General features: G+C 37.8%; 1 protein-coding gene across 1 annotated transcript in view; it reads right to left on the reverse strand.

Moving 5' to 3' along the window:
• Positions 1 to 24351, reverse strand: part of USH2A (usherin) — a 395461-nt gene that overhangs the window by 134173 nt on the left and 236937 nt on the right. The window contains exons 38-39 of the mRNA XM_054821392.1: positions 7309 to 7459; positions 6994 to 7136 (exon numbers count right to left, since the gene is read on the reverse strand). Of these exons, the coding sequence (XP_054677367.1) occupies positions 6994 to 7136; positions 7309 to 7459 (294 nt within the window). The remainder of the gene's footprint in view (positions 1 to 6993; positions 7137 to 7308; positions 7460 to 24351) is intronic.

Genomic DNA, 24351 nt, shown 5'->3' on the forward strand with positions numbered 1-24351 from the left:
TGTGGGTGTGCTAAGACTCCAGGACACATGACATAGCATATGCTGAATTCCACGGTAGTCAGCAACACCATCATTTAATTCCTAGTGAAGTGGTATGCTGCCCAAACCACAAGGAACAGTACTCGATAGGAAAATATTAACTTCACTAGAAGTTAAATAATTCCTGATGATTTTTAAGTGAAAAAAGAAAGAGAGAGAGGAAAAAAAGGAACCCTAGAAAACAAATAAATCCAGCACAATCAGTGGCTCCTTCTATATTTTAGAATAAGAGCTGAAGCAGTCACAAGTCCCGATTCTCCTCTTACATACAAAGAGAGGTAAATCAGGATTATTCCGCTGTCGTCTGTGGAAACAGTGATATAAAATTAGGATAGCAAGCTTTTTTTTTTTAAAAATTTGCAAAAGTAACAGTGATTTTTCTTTCATTATATGATGCATCACAAAGCAACTCCATAAAACTTGTCCATATCACATATCCTGTTCTACTCACAGTGATAATAAGGATGGAGTTCTATATGTAATGCTTGTGCACTCTAGGATCAATTTAGATCTCTGAATTTACAAGTATAACAGATGATCTGTTGTAAAGAGCAATTCAATTCTATTTGCATGTACTCTTGGGCAAAATCAATTAGGCCATATGATGGAACAAAATTTGGTCCATTATTTAGACTTCGCTGAAATATGGAGAGGTGGAGGTGTAAACCTGAATTAGATGTTTATTCTGTAAATTGAAAGTTTTGCTGGGGTGAAGGGAAAAGAGGAAAATTTGCTTTAGAATTGAAGACCTTGAAAATAAGTTGCTGCAAATTCTAGTTTAACAGAGGAGGGGAATTGAAAGATATCATGTTTACCATTGAGCTACAAACTTGCATCTTATCTAATTCTACCTCATAAATAAGCTATTACGCTGTGAGCTCCTGCAGGAGGAGGGGGGAAAAAAAACCAGCACAAAACAAAACCTCAGAAAAACCCCACAACAATCAAGCAGTTTGTTGTGAGGGAATGGATAAATCTTTTTGTTCCTGCTGAATAAGTTGCTGGCATTACAGGTGAAACATTCATGGTAATTAGTTGAACCTGTGCTTCAGCCCCCCCCAGAGTTTAGACGTGTTCCTTAAGGACAATCTGTAATGTATGGGAGGAGCTGTCAAACTTAAACTTTGGGTCCCCTAGTCCCTCCCCCTCCCCTCCAAAAAGCGTATTTTGGTAGCTAGCATACCTACCCACACGTTCCCTACTGCCCTTTTAAAAGAGAGACTTTTAAGACTCTCTGAGTTCAAACAAGACGTTTGAGAGATGCTTAATTGGCCCCACTGGATGGGAAAGCATTAAATCCTGGTCCCCAACACTCATTCGGTGTAGCTTCTTTTTAAATGGCAAGCAGAATCATCTAATTCTATATACAAATCAACTAGCACGATACTGCTTGGTTGAAAGGGTCACCACAATTATGTAAAACACGAGTATTAACTATAATTGGGATAGTTTGCTAATACAATAAAAAGCTCTGAACATGAGAAAAGTTATGCTCACAGCAGTAGCTATCACTTTCTAAAGTAAGAATTCATGGATGAAATGACATGAAAAAGATGGTTATAAAATTTTAATGGAATGATAAAAGGCAAAAGTCAGCCTCTCAGCTGAATTCTTAAAATCCCTATATATCACAATCAGCTCCTTAACTGTAAAATCAATGTGGAGTATAACATGTTGTCAATGTGGTTGTCACTGGAGGGAAGACTGCAAAGTATGACAGCTACACAGCTCAGCCTGACAATGATGAAAATAAAATCATAAAGCTTTTTACATGGATGTAATTGTTTATATAAGTAACTACTGAACATGGGAACAGTGGGCATCTTTTTCCTTAAGATTCCTAGTTCATATTTCAAACCGTTTCATTACAGTATTAATACTAGAAGGTAGTCTCATTTTGGCAAATGAAATTATCTTTTATGGCAGGCTATTTTGCTCATCTGCTTCGAAAGTTCAGACTCGACTTAAAATGAAGGCACAAAATTGTCATTAATCTCTTTTAATTCCCTGACTGGAACCACACATTTGTTTACTTATTGTACAGACTGGGGGAGCAAGGAGCTATACTCTCATGGATGTATTTTGGGGAATCTATTCTTTCATTAAGAGGCTGAGACACGTACCTGGACTACTGCCCTTTAAAGCTAATGAGAAATATCTGATTCGCTGGGAAACTCTCTCACTAAGCAGAATAGAAATTCTGTGCCTTTGATTCTTGAATCATTTACTCTTTTCAGGAACATGGACAATGAAATGATACATATTAACAAAATGTGGTGTCTTTCATATACTACCAACTGCATCCCGCAGAAAATCCAAATTGGGTAGCTCTGGGCACAAGGGATCACAGGAATCTTGTATCGCATCAGATCACAGAACTCAAAAGTCGTTAAGCTGTTCATGCAATGACATGCAGTCCATATGAACCCCTTCAGTACATAGTAAGAGCCATCTTCAGAGTAATCAGACTTTTTGCCCTCTACTGCTCCAAATGCACATTGGTTCCAGAACCTCAGCCTACCAGTTAAGAAACTTCTTCTAATTCCTAATTCATAGGCATGCATGGGCAGTTTGTGCTATTTATCATACGATCATCATATCATATCTGCCACAATACTACTTCATCTTTTTTTATGTCCTTTTGCTATTTACCCTGTCACGTATTTCACATGACTTTCTCTTCCCTTTATCACCTCACCAGGTTTTGTCTTCTCTTGCTTCAGTTTCCACTTGTCTGTCTTGAGCACAGGTGACCACATTCACATCAACTAACTATGGATTAGTTTATATGCCTAAATTATAAGGACCTAACTTGCATAGCTGAAGTAGGAGACTTGTCTTCTCAAACAACGCAGCAGAGAAAGCAAGCACTTCCAAAAGCTGAGAACTGCATCATCTGCCCTCCTGCCCTGCATTGCCTCTCTCTATTGTCTACATAAGGAAGCTTTAAGAGAACAGACCTCCTCATCCTGGAACCAAAGCTGCGTGGTAAGCATGCCAGAGGAGCACACCATAGCACTCTATATGATAGGAATAACACTTCCCTGTTTTGTTGAGAAGTAGCTCAGCTGATACATTGCAGGAGTTCTCTCTCTTTTTTTTTTAATTGCTTTTTTTCTCTAGCAACTTCCATACGCAATGATCTCAAGTGACTACTGTGTACTTTTGACATTACTTATTGTGAATAAACATGGGACTGGCCTATAACTTCTTTATACATAAAAGAGATGGACTTGCAGTCACTTATGTAAAAACTAAAAAATAAAAAAATTGGACTGCCTGGCAGGCAACTTGCAAAACCTTCTCTCAACTACTGCGAGCCAGGTTTGCCGTAAGGGCTTCAGTAAGAGTTCTCTATGCTGGAATCGTACACTGACCCATGGGACTGAAATGAAGAGAACATGCTGGTGACTGAGATGTCCTGCTGTACGCAACTCATTGGACTGCAGACAGTTTCTGGGACGCTCAAAAGAAAGGAACAGGCAGCTTTTCTCTAAAGTAGCAATTTTGCTAGCTTAAAATTTCTCCAAATCAATATGGATTTTCTCAAGCACTAGAAAAAGCACCTTTCTCATTTGATCAAAGATTACACCGTGTGGATTGCTACCAGCCAATATAATGTTGCGAATCATAAAGCTACACCATAAGAATGCAGTAGCTGCCATTGGGCCAGCTTCAGGTAGCTATAACCAACTCCTTTACAGCTTCCTTCTCAGACAGCTCAAAGACTTACCATAACAAAAGGGAAAACTTAACTGATATCTTCTTTTTTTTATATCTAGAAAATCTAATTTTTTTTCTGAATAAAATGCGTGAAATTCTGCTCTCAGTTCAATGGTACATACTGACCTTTCAGTTCAGTGGTGATTACATTGATTGCAAGAGAGTTATCTTAAATTTACATGCAAGTTACTGAAAGCAAGATCTAATCCAGAAACTTCATCAACTGTTTCTATTTGTCTGGCAGTAAATAGTCTGATGCTATACTGACCAAGATCACTGGAACAAACATCTTTTATTAACACATGTTTAGCAGGTTTTAAAATATTCATAGGATGTGTACGTTATTGTTATCTGGCACGGGCAGGTTAGACTTTTAAAAATGCATGGAATCACTTACTAGTGCCACGCTCATGTAAATGGAAGTATTTGAAAATTATTTACATCATTTTTTTCTTGCATTAAAAAATGCCCCAAACCTACTGATCTGTATATGGAGACATTTTATTATTAGATACAACGAATTTTTATGGCAGCATTTGCTAATTTTTCCTTAATCATTCCCAATATCCTCCTAGTTTACTAAATATTAATCATAAATAAAGTATAATATGCAGATATATTGTGAAATTGTCAGCGTGTATTAGTAGAACTCTATTGACTTTAAAAGTGGATGTTTTGGTTTACATCTATTGCTATCAGGTGCATGTGCACATAAACACACACACACACACGCATTTCTTTTATTCCTACAGATATTTTATGCTTTGTTGAAACAAAAAAGACATATATTCACTGCATAAAAATCAATAAGAACATGTGTACATGCATATATTTCAACAGAGTAAGAGATATGGGAAATTTCTTCTGTCAAATTGTACTTTAAAAAGCCAACGTCTAGTGGTTAGCAGGGCCAGGAATTAAGTGTACTTCCGTAACAAGCTGTCAGTATAGGCAGTTTTATAAGAAACATATTGAAACCTTGACAGAAATAGTGCTTGTACCCAGTGACAATCATTCAGTCTTAAGCAATTGAGCTGAATATCCTTTCACAGATGGTAGCCCTCCACAATGACACCGAACCCAGAGTCCTTTGTCACCACTGAAAGTTGGAGGGGTTTTTGTAAATTACAAGGGTTGTTGGATACTGGGGGCACGTCAGCATGTATTCTGTAGCAGTATCAGTGCAAATGGAAGAGGACATTTTGAGGAAAATAATTTTCCCCTTGGAGACATGGAGTTTGCAACTGAACTACAGAAGTTTGTTTCAGGCTAAGGAACACGATGTAGCATCACAGCCAAAGAGGTGAGTTGTTTGTTAATATTTCAATTGTGTAAACCCTGGCAGAGGCATTATATTTTTCTTTTCTTGTTCTTAAATTTCCTTTGGCAACATCTATCTTCCATACTAACTTAAGGCATTTTTGCAGCGAGGTTTTGCAGAGGGTAACATTTTGTGCTAGTGCGCAAAGACTGTCCAAGTTCTATGCAGCAGGTAACTTCTACACATATGTTCAAGAAGACTATATAGGAATGTACATACTATGTAGGCCTTCTGCCCTATCCCTAACTCCCCAAAAGAGAATTTGAAAGTTCTATGCCTACTACTTTGCACAAAAAATAAATTTTACATATACTAACAAGTGATGCCTTTCAAATGCACTTCTGCTCTCCTGCTATTTAAAAAGAAACAACACTACGTGAACTATCGGACCAAAGCTAAATAATCATTGCAATTTGAATTAAATAGTCATAGGAGACTGGTTGCATTTAGATCATGAATGTAGACAAGTTTAATAATATTGTATCCACTTTTGGTAACAAACAATTACAATAAAGGAATTGAATCTCAGCGAAGATTTTCACAGGTAGATAACACATCTTCAGCATGTAAAGACCAAGTTCAGAACTTACTTATATTAGGTAATTACTTATAGGTAATGTGTTCATAGATGCACTTATACCTTTGGAGCTTAAATGGATTTATCAGATAAATTTCTGTTGTGAATTATTTGCTCAGCTTCAAAGAAAAATGTTTTACAATTGTGGGAACACATGTTTTCTTCTGGGTGTTTTCTCAAGATAGACAGCTATCCATTTAGAGAAGGGACTAAAATGAAGTTGAGTCACCAGCACTGACTATTTGCTACAACAATTGCATATGAGCATCAGGTTAAATTTACGGTCTGAAATGCAGATCTCATATCAGTGTAAAATCAAGTAAGACCACAAGGCACTTTGGGGTGAAGGCAGAGAAAGCAACATAGCGATGAAACCAGTAACGAAACATCCCCCACTCTGCCTTTTTCTGCTTACTTATGACTTACTTTCTTAATAAACAACTCTTTAGAAAATACTTAATTTCTCTAAAATTTAGTACAATGGGGTCATCCATTACTGATTTAAAAAAAAAAAGCAGCAAAGAATATGTTTGAAAACAACAGATTTTTCCAAAAAGTGTGCTATTAGATATCCTGCTACATTGTAAGAGAAAACTAATAGCTCAGTTTCTTGAAAAAAGCTGAAAATTATGTATTTTGTATATGTATTACATACAGCAAGCTCAAGTTTTGTCCTATGTTGTATCAGGTGCAAAACCCTACCCTGCCAACTAAATGGCTGCTGATATTGTTTGTTAGATCAAGGAACTGTTGAACAAATTACGTGGAGTGAGACTGCAGAACGTAGAAGTATTAACGAGGCAAGTGACGGGATTGGCAATGACAAACTTAATTTCAGACCAGTAGATCACCACTTTGAATTAGGAAAGATCACTGGGAATGAAAAGTTCTGTTCAGCTGTGGTAAAGCTTAGGTACTCTCAACACAGAGATAAGACAACTGTCATATATTATTAACTTCAACTTGTTTTCTCTGATATGACTGAAATCAAAATCAAGTCCCTGAATATAAAGGAATACCACCTACAAAGCTGTACTTACCAGTGTATCTTAAAGTAACCATATATGAACACATATGCATGGAAGGATATTATAAAAAGAAATTATACTACTTCACAAAACATATATTTAAATATTCATGTTTTATGAAAATCTAAGACAGCAGATACTTGATCCCTCGGGAGTTATTATTGCAAGTTAATATTCAGGAAGGAAATATATTATTGCTATTTAACTGAGAAAGCTAGATAACCAAAAGAAATTAAGTGCAACGGCAGCTGAACCGTTATATATATTTTCTGCTAAAGGGAGTTAAATAAGATCGGACTGCTTACTGTCCTCTGCTGTAGTCATTGAAGTCCACTTGCTATAAGCATTGCCATAACCATTGGAGGCAACTACTCTCATCTCATACTCGGTGTATGGCTGAAGATCTCCGACCCTGTGTTGTAAGGAAGCAGTAGGGCTGGAAAGCAAACTGCAAAAAAAAGCAGGATGAGTAGCATCGTTAAACATCCCAGCACCTAAAGAAAGACTAAAACATTACACATCTTGTAACAAAACCAGCCACCCTAAAGCTGAGCCATATTCAAGATAACGGGACTTTTCTTGCTCAGCAGTTGACGGTGGCCTTGCTATGGTCTGCGTACTCTAAAATGTCACCAGCAGAATGCCTCCGCCGCATCTGGAGTCGGTAGCTGGGCGTGCCTGGGGCGTTGTTGCGAACTGGTGTAGACCAGACAACCTGAAGACTGGTCGGAGTGGCAGATGAAAGCCTTGGAGGCATCACGCCATCTGGAGCTGTCGAAAAACATGGATGAATTAGAGCAGAGAAAACCATGGAGAACATATGCCGGGTGGAAACAAAATGCTCCATATACTGGAAAAACTGTTCCTCAGGATCAACAGCAATGTTAACATGGTCCATTTAGTTTAACATTTTCACTACTGAACAATGCTCTCTCCTTATTTTCTTCTTTCCAATAGAGCTACGTGAGTATAATTTTGCTAAAAGCAAACCTCCAAACACCAAAAGTAATTCAGAAGCAACGTATTCTCTACCACCTGTTCAAATATTATCTATTTCTCCTTGTGCCCAGCTCTGCCACCTCGAGAAGTTAAAGAAATGCTCATGGAAGTGTTAGCCAGCAAGAGTAAAATTGATCAGACTTTTTATCATTCAGATACATTCTCACTCTTATAAATTAATAATATTTTAAAAAGAAAATAGCAGAAATTTTAAGGGAAAAACGTCTTTAGGTAGAAATGAAAATAGATACACTGAAGTCTCAGCCTCTAGCCCACTGTTTTGTTAAGGAACTTAATTTTTATGAAGTCCAGGAACTGCAGATCAAAATCTGTCAGTAATGATACCACCAATGACCTTTAACTGCTGCAAATTTCACTGCGTGCAGTGAAAAGAACTATGCCAATTTGCACCCCTCAGTTTATGGCTTTGTTTTTTCTTTAAGAAGAAAACAATCTGTTGAAGAAACTTTCTGTATATAAACACATCTGGAACTTTTATATATTATGCATGTCTGTAGCAGGAGCTGTGTAGCTCTTTTCCAGAAAGTTAAAACACTGGAAAGTTACTGCCTTTGTCATTTAAACTCTTGCATAATAGTTTTGCTTTTTATGGTCCAGTAGTTACCATTTGCTTCTTTCTTTGGTCTTTCTAACAGAAATTTTTTGTTGCTGTTATTTTCTTCCTTCTCTCTATTGGAAAAAACAGTCTCAGAGATCTGTAACTTAAGGTGTAGTTGTAAGCCTCAAGGCATAAGTTGTAAGTTGTAATATGAGCGAACAGTATTTTACAGTAAGTTTTATGATTTTCATTTACCACCTGTATATGAGGTGGTTACTAGGAGGAAAGTAACAGACTTTGTGATACACTGCCTGAATCATTTTCTCCCTGAAACAGATGAAAGGATGGCATTGGCTCGGAAACAAAAAAGTTATCAGTCATATACAATAGGGTTTTTTTTATACTGACACATACCCACAGAAATATGTGAACTAGCACCTGGCTCCTTTACTCTGATGATACATATTTATGACTGGGGAACTTCAAAATTCTTCAGCTCCAGCTCCAAACTGTATTACGTAGAAAGGCACAAGACATATCTTGCTCCAATCCAGAGATTTGTTCCCTTTCCCTCAAGTTCAAGGTCTGCCAGTTCTCATAAGAAATTTTTACTAAAAGCTGGCTGCTGGGGTACCTGAGTTATTACCAGGTATTTTACTTCTGAGAATTGGCCTCTAGCCCTGCAACCCTCTTGGTTTTTTTCAGGACAAGATGAAGTGGAACAGGATCTCCAGCTCCCTTCACTCCCTTCCCCTCCTCTCTGCTACTGTGAAAAAGACAACATAAAATTTCTGGGCTTCAGCCAGCCTGGCTGCCTTTGGATGCTCCCTCCTGCTGCTGTTACTAGACCTAGGCAATAAGGCTCCAGTAAATCCCGAGTAAACTTGAAATCTTCCTGTTTCCAAATCCAGGAGATGCCTGAGACTAAGGTAATTCATGGTCTGCAGATCCCTTGCCAACACCTTCAAGGCCAATCAAGAGCTTGTGAGCACCTCAACTCAGAGGGAAGAAGATGGCTGATTTAACTTGAACAGCCCCCAACATCCCTCCAGCTGAGCCATCAAAACCAAACATCTGCACACCAAATGCCTCTGTATGTGAATCAAATTCCACTCTCAAGTAAAATGGAGAGCACATATTTACCTCACTTAACATTGTTCTGTTTAGCAGCAACATAGCTAGTGTTGGAGTTAAGTTGTGCGATAAGGGGGTTTGAACCTTATGGATGTAACGTACAGTAGATAATCATGAATTATTTTGGCATCCCTTTATAAAGTGATTCCTGAAGTTGTTAGGAGGCAAACTCAGCCAGCATGAGAAAGACGGCACAATTGATGTAAAAACTTTTATTAGAGGGTTTTAAAAAATGCTTTCACAAGCTGGCGCTAACCGAAAGACTCGATATCCCTTCAAAGCAGGGTACTACCTGATTTAAAACTGAACTGTCTGTAGCTTAAAATGCACCAGTTGTTTTAAGTGCACACAGAAATTCTACACAGCAAAACTAACTACATCTAATTACCTGAGCTGTAATTTGGCCAGGAAGCCAAAGTTCACATTGTTATTGAGGAGACAGTGTGTGTAACTCACTGAGGAGGCAAAAGTGTTAAATTTATTTCCAGTTCCATCAGGGCACATCACTTCACCTTTGGCTTTCATTTCTCAATCTGTTAAATGGAGATAATAATACTTATCCTTCTTTGTAAGGCTTTCTGAGATCTACAAAGTAAAAGCTCCGGTTAAGCTTTATGTATGTATAGTGGTGGTTATTACAGCGATACAGGAATGTTCATCAAAAAAACAAAGATGTAGCTGTCTAAATGTCAATAACAATTCATAGTGCAGATGTTATTTTAATGGCGTAGGTAATCTCAGCTCAATGTTCAAATCTCTTCTACCAACAAAAGCACAGCACAGGGAAGAGTAGAAAATTTGGACAAATCTCTTGTGAAAGTCGACTGACCTGAAGAACAAGCCGAGCCCACTACTTTCAAACCGACATGTTAGAATATATGGCAAATTTATCTCATTTGAAAGACATCTTGTAGGTCTCAGAGAATGTCCTCAGCTATGCACTAGAGCCAGTGTCCTCAGCTCTGCGATTCAAAAAGGAATAGGGCAGGGGGACTGGAGGGTACGACAAAGAAATTGTCGAGTCTCTGCTGAGTCGTAATGAGAAAGGTGCTCTGTTAAGCTAATCACACTTTGATCATTAAAACTACAGAGCGCTTCCCCCCAAAAAACTGGTAATTCTAAATTGCACACAAAACATCCTTCGAACATTGCAAACACTCCTCATCACCAAGGTCTTCAGTGTAACATTTCCCTCAGCTTAACCCTTTTTATCCGATCCATATTCCCGAGAGACTCCTTACTACCCAAGTAATAACTGGCAACCAGCAATAATTCTGCTGCGAATTTCTCAACAGAAGAGCCATGTATCTATCAGCTTGATATATCGTCTTTAAGATGCAATGTTGCTCAAAAAGCTCCCCTCAAGCTTTAATATGACCCCCAGGGGGCAACCACTCCACTTGCAACCTACTGAATCAACATCTAGCCCAGTAAATCCTCACTTAGCAGGGCAGAAAGTCACGCTTTGTATATGAAAAGACTACAAAGGCAGAATAAAATGTTTAATCAGATGTCAATTTTAATCAAAGAATTAATAAACAGCCCCGCAAAATAATAAAAACTGAAGATTGTTTCAAGCTGACAATGATATATTGTATTCCAGATACTCAGGTATATGCAGATGAGTCAGGAAAGATCTGATCCCTGCTCAGCCACTAATGTGCTAAGCGGTCTTGGAAAAGTGTTTTAACTTCTTGCCTCAATTTCCTTATCTTAAACAACATATGCAGTAGTAGTGAGCTTTCTAAGCATTTGTTTATTTTAGGACAGCAAGCATTGTGTTAAATAACTGTGCTTAAATGTTTACTCCATGTTGAAGGCCTGTATTCATTATATTTATCATAAGGATATATCTGAAATTAAAATTTTCTGAAAGTAGATGGCTGTAAGTAGGATTGTTAAAGGTGAACTATCATTAGGATAATAAATTATTATTTAGTTATTACAATATCTGCACTATTAATCTTAATAAGATGGAGAAAACCCAGTAGAGCTTGATTTGATATCTATCAATCTGGTGTAAACTCACACCAATTTTGACGTGAAGCGACACCAGTTTTAATAGTGATCAGATATGTTGGCCCTGCTGTATCCATAATATCTGCAGACAGGCAGCTAGAAGAGTTTGGAGTTATGTAAATGTAACTTTACAATTTGCCACATCTGCACGTGTAAAATATTTAGCATAGATGATGCATTTGCATCTTATCAAAATATTTTTTATACACGTGTATGCAAATGATAACTGCAGGTATTTAAGTACAGAGAAGGAAAATAGGCTCTCCACAGTCTGTGCCATAACGGCGAGGAAAAGTTTCAGTCAGACTGCCTTTACATGAATGTCTCAGTCATGCCTACTCTCACTCTTTTCCAGGTTCAATTCACAAATCCCATTTCTTTATCTTATTGCAGTGATTGTTTAGATACTCCCGATTCATTTTCTATTTTAGGTGCCCACACTGAGATCATCTCATGACGGCACTTTTTGTGGCAATATGTTCTGCACGTTGACATTTGTTTCTCCTGATTTTGCCAGGTATGCCTGTTATCTGGTTGTTTGCTCAGTCCAAATAATTCCAGTCATTGCACTCTCCATAATTCTCAACGTGGCCATGTGTTTTTGTTTCATTTAACCGAAAGACAGGCCGTGATGCTGGGTCATATGTCATCACTAGAAGGGCATGCTAGTTATAAACCTTTATCTATCGGCAAAGCAGAAGATTGCTTTTTTGTTTCTTATCTTCACAGGTTCATTGAAGTTTACTCCAGTTTGGTTTTTAACCCTCTTTTCCCAGCTATCTCTCCTACTGAGTGTATAGAAAATACACATGGTTGTTCTAGATTTTTCATTTAATATATGTGTTCAATCATGTTGTTTTCCACCTACTTAATGCCTAAAGAATGCATAGAGTATTCTTGGATTTTTCTTTTTAATTTTATAATTTCACTGATATATGTTTTCAGTTACAGATATATCTCCATATGTAATAATACATATACCAGGGACAACGCACCCCTTATTCAACACACATCCATGCACTTTGGAACGTACAATGTGCAAGGTCCACGGTGGCCTTCTTGCTTGCCCCTCTGACACATGGGGCTTGGGAAGAAAGGAAGCTGCGCTATGGGAAAAAGCAAGTAAAGACACATAGAGGAGTAGCTTAAAGCCTCCGTAAACTTCCCAGTAAATCCGAACCTGTTCATGCCTCATGTTCATCAAATTTTCTTTTCAGAAGTATAACATAAACGGTACAGAAACATCTTATTCTCTCTTCATGATCTATCCTGTTTTATACATCTGATCTCTGCTACGATAGTAATTTCACTTGAAAAGGAATGGCTTTGTAAATCTTTTCACTTTTAGCATTAATCTTTAATGTTACTTGTAAGGCACAATATCACTTGGAAATATGAAAACAAGAAGTTTGAAAAAAATCTAAAATTTATCTTTATCTGGATTGACTGTGTAAGTTCTAACTGCAAATTTTCCTCCGCTTGCCCTATGTGGTATTCCGAGCTGCAGAGTACAATCTTATTAGGGCCCTGTAAATCAACTCAGGCTTTACTCCATGACCTGCAGATCTGAAGTTTAAGACAGTTGTCTTTTGAAATGCCAGAGCAGGCTTACTTATTACTCATTAATACTGCTTTAAAGAAAAACAAAATCTCATCTCCCCCTCCTTTTAATGAACTTTTCTTCATGTACAGTCTCAACATCTGCAATCCAGATATGGGTCTCAAGTAAAAATATGTGTAAGAAACGCCCCTTTCCTAAGTGTTCATAGTCAACAGTATGAAAATGCCTTATAGATTTGTCACCTTTACATAAGAAGTAACCTGTCTTCCTTCCCTCATGCTGGATAGAAGTTTACCCATGTTATTCAGCAAGAACTTTGCTAAATTCTAAAAGCTACAAAGGAATGCCAATAAGCAATTAGCTGAATGATTAATGATTTTAATACCTGTAATAAAGACATTGGATGGAATTTATAACTGCCCAGTAAAACTAATTAGTCATCAGACTGTTTAAAAGGGTGCCTAGCCAATAACGGTCATATCACAAAATTAATTTTTAAAAAAAAGGCCATGAAGAAAAAACATCAGGATTGGTATTACAAAATCAAGCAGAAACCACAATTAAACAAACAACTCCTGTGGGTAAATTGTGACTGTAGTTCCTGGAAAATTAAACCTTTGAGAAACTATCAGATCTGCCTCTTTTTACTTACATAAGGGAACAGATGTGGCAACAGCAGAGGGAACAAGATCCTGTCTATCTTCATGCAATAGCTACAGCTTCCTACATGAAGCAACTTCAGAGATTATTTTCAGGATTTTTTTTTTTTTAAAGGAAAAGGGTGAAAGAATTTGACATTCTTACAGCTTCCCTTACAATTACTACCTGCAGGCAGAGAGCTATGAGCAGAGGCAGGTATGCTAGCTTTCACATGGGTGGCAGCACTGGCACCTCTCACCTCTGGTGAGACTCTCATAGACTGCTGGTGAGGAGACAGTTGGCTAAATCAAAGTTTCTTTCTTGATGTCCATAGCACAATTTCAAAGAACTGCAGGCTGGCTTTTAAGGTTTTTCCTTCATGTTTGAAACTAACCAGTACTTAGAGAGCTGTGGAAATAGGGGATTCCCCAAAGCAACAAAAAAACTCCAAATTATGTCCCTGATGGTTGGGAAAAGACCAGGGAAGAAAATCTGAACCTATGCAGCCTAAAGAATACTAGAAGAACAAGGGGATAGACCTATAGTAATCTTCAACTTCACAGAAGTTTTGCAAAGACAAAGAGAATCTCTGTGTCCTGGGAAACAAGATGTACGGTAATGGGATTAAACTGCTGCGAGATTTCAAAGTGGAAAATCTCCATCAGACTAAACAAAAGTTTTACTAGAAATGAGATGAGCTTATGGTTTTAAGGAAAGAAAATGCGCAATATGATTTCCTGATGAACTCTTTTTCAGCCTAATAATTCAATGAAGGAGACACTAACATCATAGAAGATGGAGGAACAACAACAAAAAAAAAAAAGACAAGGCACAGAGGTGGTGATGTTACAAGAAGCACATGCCTCAGGCTGAAGCATAAGTTGCTGAAAATGAATTTTCACTATTGTTTCATTCTATGACTGAAAGGAAAACAGAGGATATTTAAAACCAAAAAGCAGCATTCCACATGAACAAGTGGACGTGGTTTCTGCACATGATTGTTGCTATGTCTCCACTAAGAAAATATAGCAACCTAACTACATGCTAAAGAAAGAAAGAAAGATATTAGAAAAGATGTGATTCTTGTTAAATAAGTTTGGTTCAAATGCTAGCATTACGAATGCTAGTACGAATGTGCCAGTGGACTGTTACTCACAGAACAATCTAATCTGCTGACAGAAAACAAAAGTGTTACCAGTTGATGTGCATTTTGACAGAAGCATCAGTATATTTATCCCTAAATGCACAGACTGGAGAATAATGCAGGTTTGCAAATAAATTAGATCTGCAATAAGATTACCTGTAGTTATTTTTAATCCATACATTTCTCTGCAGTACACAGAGGATGATGTGAAATACTACCATTTCTGATAGCATCCAAGCTTGAGAGTGTCCATAAATAGAAAACGGATCTGACAAGATGACAGATTAGCTGGTGTTAGGGAGCCACTACGCACAGTGGGCGGTGCAGTCTTATTATATCTTGAACGTCCTACGGGCATCTGTGAGATCCAGGTCACTGGACTACCTTTTGGCCATGAAACAACTGAAGCCCTAACAGACATTTCCCCCCTCAAATTCTCTCCTTATTTGCAGAAAAAGGAGGAAAAGTGGTTTCTTCAAAGTTTCTGCTCCCAGTAATCCAGGCAACACAGAGCTGGACTTGGTTTGCAGCTGCTAATGAACTCCTTTATGCCATGTGTGGTAATCACCAAAACCCCTTGTCTCCTTGTCAATGTCTTTTTATAGGGAAAATGGGAGGCAGGTGTTGAGAAAGAAGGGAGCGACTCTTCCAGCTTGCAGTTGTTGTCCTCGTCCCCCTCGTCTCCTCCACAGACAGCAACAAGCAGAAAGTCTGACTGGCATGCCTGGAGGGGACCAGCTCTCTGTGCAACTCTCCCAAACCACTGCACCCCCTCAAGCTGCCACCTCTTCTCTTTCCCGTTCTGCAACAGAGAAATGTGCATTTACACTGCCACGTTTCCAGTGGCATTTCCATGTTTATTTGAATGTTGGTTTGAAATGAATACTATATAGTACTATGATTTATATAAATAGAGAGAACATTTAGAAAAAGAAAATCAGTATTGTTGAATAAGAACAGTAAAATCTTAGTTATAAATGAGGAAAACCAGTCACCTTTTAACTAAAAATAGCCAGTGTTTATACCAACAAATAAACCATTGTTCACAGCAGATGCCCACATTAAAGGATCAGATGACTTTATCATTACGGGGAGTTGCAAGGTTGCAAAGACCAAGGCACTCCCTCTGGATACCTCAGCTGAGAATGTGCCGTCATTAATACATCTCATTACAGCTTTGGTTTTGGTTCCAGTTCTAGTCTCCTGATGGTATTGATATAAAACAATAGTAAATCTACAAACATAGCTGGTCTCACTGTGTTTCAGATTTTGTGATGTGTTCACGATATGGTATTTCCCCAATCACTGTTCATACACCATTGTTTTCTATAAGGAGCCTGCAGAGTTTCCGAAAGCTTTTGTATATTCTAGCTTACTTAATCTTCTGAAATACATCTTATGAAACATATGTATATGACATAGGAGAAAAGCAACTAGTTCTTGCATATTTTGTTCATATATCAAGAAGCGCCATAGGAGTGCACTAGGGAATATGTTGTCAAAGAAACCATGGAATTTTATATTCTCATTTCCCATTTTCTCTAAGGTTTAGGTGCTTATCACAACAATATCAAAGTGTCTTCTATGTCAATGCATTGAAATAAATATATTCCCACTGAAAGTCATGAAGAAAATTCAGAAATTGGGAATGTACAAAATCTCATCAATGTTACAAACTCTAACTTTACTGGAAGTCTCGTCTTTGCTTGTGGGAAGTGTTGTTTGCCTAAAGACAGTGGAAGTCATGGCCTTAAAATACTGAGGACATAATTCTTTGAAAATTTATCTCTTCTTATAGTTGAGTCTAAAAATTTGCTCCCTGGAAGCTTTTTTCAGTAACAATCATATTCTCACAAATGGAAGTTAAAAAAAAAAAAAATTACTAATTTGCTCCAATCTTCAAGCTATTAAAAAGCATATTATCTTTTCCTGTTCACCTGAGTTGGACAAAGCTGAAAACAAACATATCAAAACAACAAGACTTATTAAGTAGAAACTCTGGTTTGTGTGTTATCTTAACCTGCTTCTCAATTCACTCTAAGGCATTCAAAGCCTTTGAAATAGCCTATACTCTCTAGTTTTCTTCTGCAAAGGAAAGCATATGTCAGGTTCAGACACAATACCAAAAATGACTGTATATTTTATTAAAAGTCTATTTTTCACTCTCTCTCTCTTTTTAACAAAAGTCTAATTTAGTTGTTGTTCCCTTAGGTACAAAGTACACAGTTCATAATTCATTTGATATAAAATGTCAGTTTAGATTTTTGCACTTCTTTGATAAATGAGAAAAAACATGTACATTTCAATTTCCTGTGACGACGTTTTACTAGCAGAAGCCCCCCTCCCATTGTGCTGCTCAAAGACCTTTGTGTTAAATTAAACATCAAGATTCTGAAACTGTAGGGAATGATATTTCCAAGACATACAGTACAAATATATGAGACTGGGAAAAAAGGTAATGATTTTTCCTACCAGTAAAGTGATCTCTCCCAAAGAGCATCTTTGATCCTTGAATTAGTTCTCAGTTATAATTTAATATATCAAAACTGTCAGCAGCTTTCCTTACATTTAGACATAAAGTGATATAGTCAGCTCCACAAAGAGCAAAATACAACATTCAGGGGCTTGCTCCTCTCCCAACATGTGCCTGTGACTCTAAAGTCTATCAATATTAATGGGGAAAATCTGTGTACATCAAAGGATATGGCAGAGAATTAATTTAATTGTATCTGTCATCATTAACAGTATGGAGTGGTTTTTCCTATATAACCAAATCCTGCCGTTGATCAACATGCAAAACTCTCGGGGGGGGGGGGGGTAATCTGCACAATGGCAGAGAGTAGAATCAAAAATTTAGTTCTGGGAATAAAACTATTATAATGAGGAAAATAACAACAAAACACTGTATATTATTCTCTTATGTAACACGTAAGGCCGAGGCCGACAAATCTGAACTATCACATTTACAGAGTAAACAAGAAGTCTTATCACTTCTCAAAATTGCCGACTGCAATGCTATGGCTGTCACTTCACGTTACAGTCTAGTTCAACAGCTGCAGTATCAATAAATTAAGCTGTATTAGAAAATAGCAATAGGACCACATTCTGATGCTCATGTTGAGTATCAGCACCCATGAACAAAAATCCAGATCCACAAATGCCCAGAGCTCACGACCCGTTCCTCTTGCCCCCTTTGCTGCTGACGTGCGCTGCCTCGCCCTGACCAGAGAAGTGTCTTTAGCCCTGTGTTACAACAGTACCTGCTCCGTCTTCTCCTCCAGTAAAGACGACTTCACCCCCAGTAGTACAGTTGGGCAGTATTCTGCCTTCCTTGCTTATGAACCTAGGGATTAGTACGCTGCCTGGCAAGTGGGAGATGGGAATGTTAGTCACTTCAGGATGAATAATCCAGATCTCCTTTTTTCGGCCAGTGCTCTGAGACAAGCTATGACAGAACATAAAAGGTGACACCTCTGTTCCACCTAACTGTGGCAAAAATTCCTAACTGTTTTTATGGATTGGTCTCCCACTAAAAATAGCATTTCAATTGACAGAAATACGATCCAGGTGTTATCCACTGAAGCAAAATATTTAATATTTAAGGTGAATAAAAAGCAATTCAGACAAGCCTATTCACACATGGAAATAATCCATGCAAAATATACAGTTGACTTCTCTGATGAATAGGGTAATAGGATTACAACCTTTTATACCCAACCCATTCACACAGGAATGTTCGTACAGCATTATTAAGTAGCTACTCATCAGTTAATGTCCTGTTCTAGATACTTTTAACAAATAAACCATTTATATGAATTAACTCTTGGCTTCATTTCCTCAGATAATGCTGAAGAACACATAAATCCACTGGAATTGGTGGAAGTGTGTCAATATAGAACAATGAATGATCTATTCTCAAGAATTTTTACTGAAAAGACCTTGGCTACTATCATCTTGTTCAAAATTGGGTAACCTAATTGATTAAAAGTCTTAGTAACACCATCACCATGTTGTGTTTTGCCTTATACGCCACAAGACATGTCACAGCATTTACCGCAATCTGCACGTGCAATTCACCATATGTTGAGGTAAAGGAAATACCTTGGCAATACTTATTCTCTACAACACAGATTTTCTTCGATCTTTTGACAAAAAAGTAGAGAGGCAGGGAAAACTTCCTCTCCTTTGTTCATTTTTAAAACATAGCCTAAAAAAGGCTAAATCTTCATCACAGAAAATTTACAGCTGCTTAATTCAGATTACAACCATCAGGAACATCCTGTTGAATTTTTTGGACAACACTATCAATTTCTTACGAATAACACTCTCAAATAGGCTTCTCAGCATGTAAGAGCACTCTCAACTTTGGTGGAAGGAAAAATAGAGAAAAGAGAAGTATTCCTTCTTTATATAATGCCATCTCTTCACTCGTTCAACTTCTTTTCTTTCCACGTGTTCTATGAGAGCTGTTTAGAAATCTAAAGTCAGTCAACCTGAATTCATGTATTTTCTATGTACACAGTGGCCACGTTCAACTATGGTGACACCTTTCATGGAGAGGCAATCCCCCAGTCTAAGATGAGGGACAAGAAGAGAGGCTGACAAACTTTCTGACATGTATATTATACTTTTTAGAATGAGGATGAATATAAAAATCTCTTTACCTTCCCTTGCTAACACATGCCTGTCTTTCTATCTATCTATAAAATGGGAATAAAAATCCTCAGTCAATTCAGAAGCCTACTGGAAAGTTGAATTAGTAAATAGTTGTAAAAATCATAAAAGTAAATATGTCAGTATATGAATAGTAAGGATTAATATAATTCAATACTGGGCATATCCCACCGTAACATGAAATACATTAATTCCCATTCTCTCTTGTATTACTAACCTGGAATGAAGAATCTAAAAGCATAGTATTTCTTTGCCACCATAATAAAATAAGATCTGCATACAGATCCAAAGAAAAAAAAGACAAAAATCCAGCACGTATGCATGAACACGCAGATACTAATATACCATATACGCATTTGTGTGTGTGCATCTGTACGTGCATGCAGACACAAAAATAAATGTTCAGAAAGAAAAGCACAGTGAGGAAAAATTGCAAATATCGGGAATCACTAGGGGCTATAGACTCTTGCAGTCGCCTTTGTTGTAGGAAAGAGGGTAGCATACAACACCGCTGCGTTATAGGGACACCAGGGGAGAAATGGCAACTCTAATGACTGATTCTCACTCAACTTCCTTTTTCTCTCCCTTTCTGTCTTTAGAGAGAAGCTTATTTCTCCTTAGGTACTCAGTCAACTAGCCCAAAGTTAACTGCATAGATGTCATATAATGAGGAGCACTATACTAGGAAAAAGTAGGGGAAAGTCAAACTTAAACCACCACCAGAACAAATAACTAACTATATGGAGAAAAAAGTATTTTACTCCTGCAAAGTGTTTTAAGAATTCAGATACAAACTTTAAGATTTTTTTAAATTCAATTTCAAATTTCCAAACTACACAGAAAAGTCCTAAATAGGAGTTAATAGGAGTTATTTTTAACCATAAAGGAAGCCAGCAAAAAAAAAAAGCAAAAGTACTTTTATGGTCATGATGTTTAAGATAGATCATCTCTGGTTTTGTCCCCAGCTAAAGAGAGGAAAAGAATAGTGATTTGATTCCCTCTACATTTCACCCTCAGCAAGATCTTAAGAGACCGTTAATTTTTATCCCCTTAAGCTCCCCCCCCCCCAATATGGAAACGTGACAAATATGTAACAGGGTGGCAGAACTTTGCTGGAGGCTTACAGGGTTCATTGCAAACAGAGGAACTTCAAAGCTTCCTCAAGTCTGCAAAGTAGCTCAAAAAAAGCCCTTGCCACTTTACTCAAGTGCTTTACGATCACTAGGCTAACTTCCATAATTGAGATGTTTCAAGTGCAGAAAATACAGAATGAAATGACAAAAAAACCCCCAAACCTCCAAAAACCAACCCACAGACATTTGCCTTTGTTGACAGTTAATGAAAACACCATTTTATTCTGGAAACTATAGGGGCAGGAGTTGTGAAAAATAAATATAATAAAGTGAGCTTTTTACAAAAGCAGTGCAAATCATAGTAGCAAAGTTACATAAAAATTGATCCTCTTCCTAATACTTGCATATATCTGGAAAATGTTTCAAAAGACAAAATTCATAGTGTGATTTTTCAAATGTTTTCTCTATGTTTTCACTAGGAATTTCAATGCCATTTTATTGTAGAATTTCTTCAACTGAAGAACCTAATTTATTCCATAAAGAATGTTGACTTTAACTAGAGTACTGAGCAGTCTAGTTCAGATTTATAGAGAATGCAAAAAAAAAAAAAAAAGCTAAACTAAGCATGAATAGGCTTAAGATTATATAAAAATTGCATACTTAATTTAAATTGTATTCTTTTTTATGTACAATTGAAATTGGTCCGAAATAGGTTCATGTGATGGTAGGTAATCATTTTAAATAATGGTCTGCTGCTAAATTCCACAGCAGCCTATTTTTCCCACTTTTATATATTCTGTTTTTCAGAAGTACAATCAAGCTGTAGTTGTCCAGCATGAAATTGCTCTACTGCAGATTTCTTCCAACACATCTTAAGTACCACCTAGACCTCATGGTACTGTTAAGGTTTTGGAAAGACCTGGAGTGAGATCACTACAATGAGGCTAAATGCCTGCTTATAGATGATCAGTTAGCTACTTCAAGCTATTGCACAGTTCTCCCTTTCTCATCCCCCCCTTCACCAGTAGGTTGAGGGTGGGCAAGATCTTGGGAGGGGACACAGCCAGGACAGCTGAGCCCAGCTGACCAAAGGGATATTCCATACCATATGATGTCTGCCTAGCAATAAAAACTAAGAGAAAGGAGGAGGTAGGGGGCATTCGTTATTTGCACCTTTCATCTTCCGGAGCAACTGTTACACATGCTGAAGCCCTGCTTCTCGGGAAGTGGCCGGACATCGCCTGCTGATGGGAAGTTGAGAATAAATCTTTTGTTTTCCCTTTGCTTCCACGTGCAGCCTTTTGCTTTATTAAACTTTATTTATCTTCACCCACAAGGTTTTTTTCATCTTATTTCTCTCCCCTCCCTGTCCTGCTGAGGAGGTCAGTGATAGAGTGGCTTGGTGGACACCTGGTATCTAGCCAAGGTCAACCCACCACACTGTTTCATGCAGCTCCAGAAGACAGAAAGCAACCTAAGAGCTGACAAATACAGGTCTCCTGTGTCTGGAGCATGGAAACATCATAGCTGTAACAATGGGACATCTGCCTAGCGCTAAAAGGACAGCATGCAGGGGCGAAGGGAAGCAGGCAAGCAGAAGAATAAAGACATAGTTGGAGTGTCATTGCCTTCTGGCATGCTCCAGTTTTATGAGTAGGGACTTACACTACGGTTCAATTTAAAGCAGGCTTGAGGCGGTCCTTTATGGTGCATGGAGTTAGGCTGAGCCCCAGCTGGCTGCCATTTAGGAAAGCGAGCAGTAAAGTGGGCACCTCTGTGCCTCCCGTTGCCGGAATCAGAAGGCACAACCTTTCAGGCATGAGACTTCTCTCTTCTCTTGCCACCCAAAACAACCACCCAAACCCAAGAATAGACACAGTATGAGCTCACTGAAAGATCTGCCGAACAGACTGGGAGAGGGGAATAAAAGAAGAAAGTAGAACTAATGAAAATGACAATCAGTTCAATACTGCAGAGGTTAGAGAGGAATTATTGTTTCATTAGAACAACTCCCAGTTTTCCAAACAAGCGCTTTTGCAATCCTATCCTTATATCCCCATGAAATCATCTTTCTGGAAAAAAGGAACTGGAACAGACAATTTACACAGCTTGCCACTGACACTCTTTAATTAGCTAGGTCATTGATGAGAGCTCTTTCCCCCTCCCTATTCTATCCTGCTCTCTCTTTAAACTACCTCTAGAAAAGATATGGTCACCATTTTTCATTAAGAACTTTCCATTAACAGTCCCCACCCCAACCCTGTCAACTTGTTTGCAACAATTTTGTTTAAAACATTTCCTGTTCTTTATCAAAATCAGAGAGTATATTATTCTGAAGTTATAGAGATATCATGCAAATGTTTGAGAATTTGGACTTTTTAAAATATAATTTTATCATAATGAATAAAATGGAATTATGCCAGAAGATTTTTTTTTTTCTAAACTACCTTTCATTTATTTTTTCCATTTTTAAATTCTGTTCTTACTACTCTACCTTTACAAGAGGTGACATAAGAGAATGTAAGAGAAGAAAAATGAAAAAAACCCCAGAAGATATAGAACAAAAAGAATCCAGCTGGATTTTAGTCTAAGTCTATGGGGTGGGGAGAGGGGAAGAAAAAAGGAAGAAAGACTAGAAAAAAGGAGAAAAATGAGAAAAACAACTAATGTCTCAGAAATACCTGAAATTTGAAGTAAAGGAAATTCTCTCAAAACAAGTTTTATGGTGTGACTCTTAAAGTGTACTGAGCATCATGGGAAAACAAACCTGTCTCACAAGGAAAATTCTAGCATATTCAGGTTTGATTTTTCTTCCTAAATAATTCTGGCCTAACAGAATCAGTTTGCTTTATTTACTGAATATTCATTCATCTAAGGAGGTCTGCTGGCTTCAGTGATCAACTTGCATGAGCAAAAGCTTTCAGATGTGAATATAAGTTGTATGATGTGGTTCTTATTTGTTTGCATGATTAGATCAATGATCCTATGATGTGGTCCAATATCCAGTCTCAGAGGTGCTGCTACCTAAACTAACAGTGGCTGAAATCCTCTGGCTGCAGGACACCATCCTCTGTAGATTTTGAACAAACATCAACAGCGACAAGTATGTAGGCTCTCTTTTTGCCGCTGAGAACTAGCCCAAGCTTGTTGCAGCATCCCAAACACAAGAAGGGAGCAGCACAGGGCAGGTGCTTAAGAGTCCAAGGCAAAATCTGACATCTTTCATATTCCTATGTTGTGCATATCACAGAGCATATAAACAAACAACATACTCCACAAATTATGCCAGAGATTGAAGAGACACATCACTGCTTAGGCAAATATTTTTTTTCAAAGTATCTTCCCTTTTAGGTATTACATAGGGAATACATATAAATTCTTTGAGGCTTTTTTCTATAGATAAGTCAGCACCAAGTTGGGGGTTGTAATCCCCAACACAAGTAACCACACAGAGACAACTCTGCAATGGGATGCAGAATTACCACCCACAACAATCTTCATTCCTCTTGTCATTACCTGGGAATCCGGTCCTTTTCTGTGCTTTGGAGGTGATGACTGAGCCTCCAGCTTCCTGCTTCCCATCTGATCAGCAGCCTGTCTCTCTCTCTCTTATCTCTCTTTGCACCTATTTTTTTTCAACGTAATCTATTTTCTTCCCTCCTGCATAGAGGACTTCACACACCCTTCCATACTAGGCCTTTTGTGCTCAAAGGCAGGGAATAAACAGATTTAACTAGAGCATAAGCTGTTACCAGTAGTGATTGCAACTTTTTTTTTTCTGTTAGCTTACCATCACTTATTACAAAGCAGTCCTAAATTAATGAGGTCCTCTATGTGCCACTACATTAGAACTAGCACTCA

Source organism: Grus americana, chromosome 3 (genome assembly GCF_028858705.1).
Source record: "Grus americana isolate bGruAme1 chromosome 3, bGruAme1.mat, whole genome shotgun sequence".
Lineage (NCBI taxonomy): Eukaryota > Metazoa > Chordata > Aves > Gruiformes > Gruidae > Grus > Grus americana.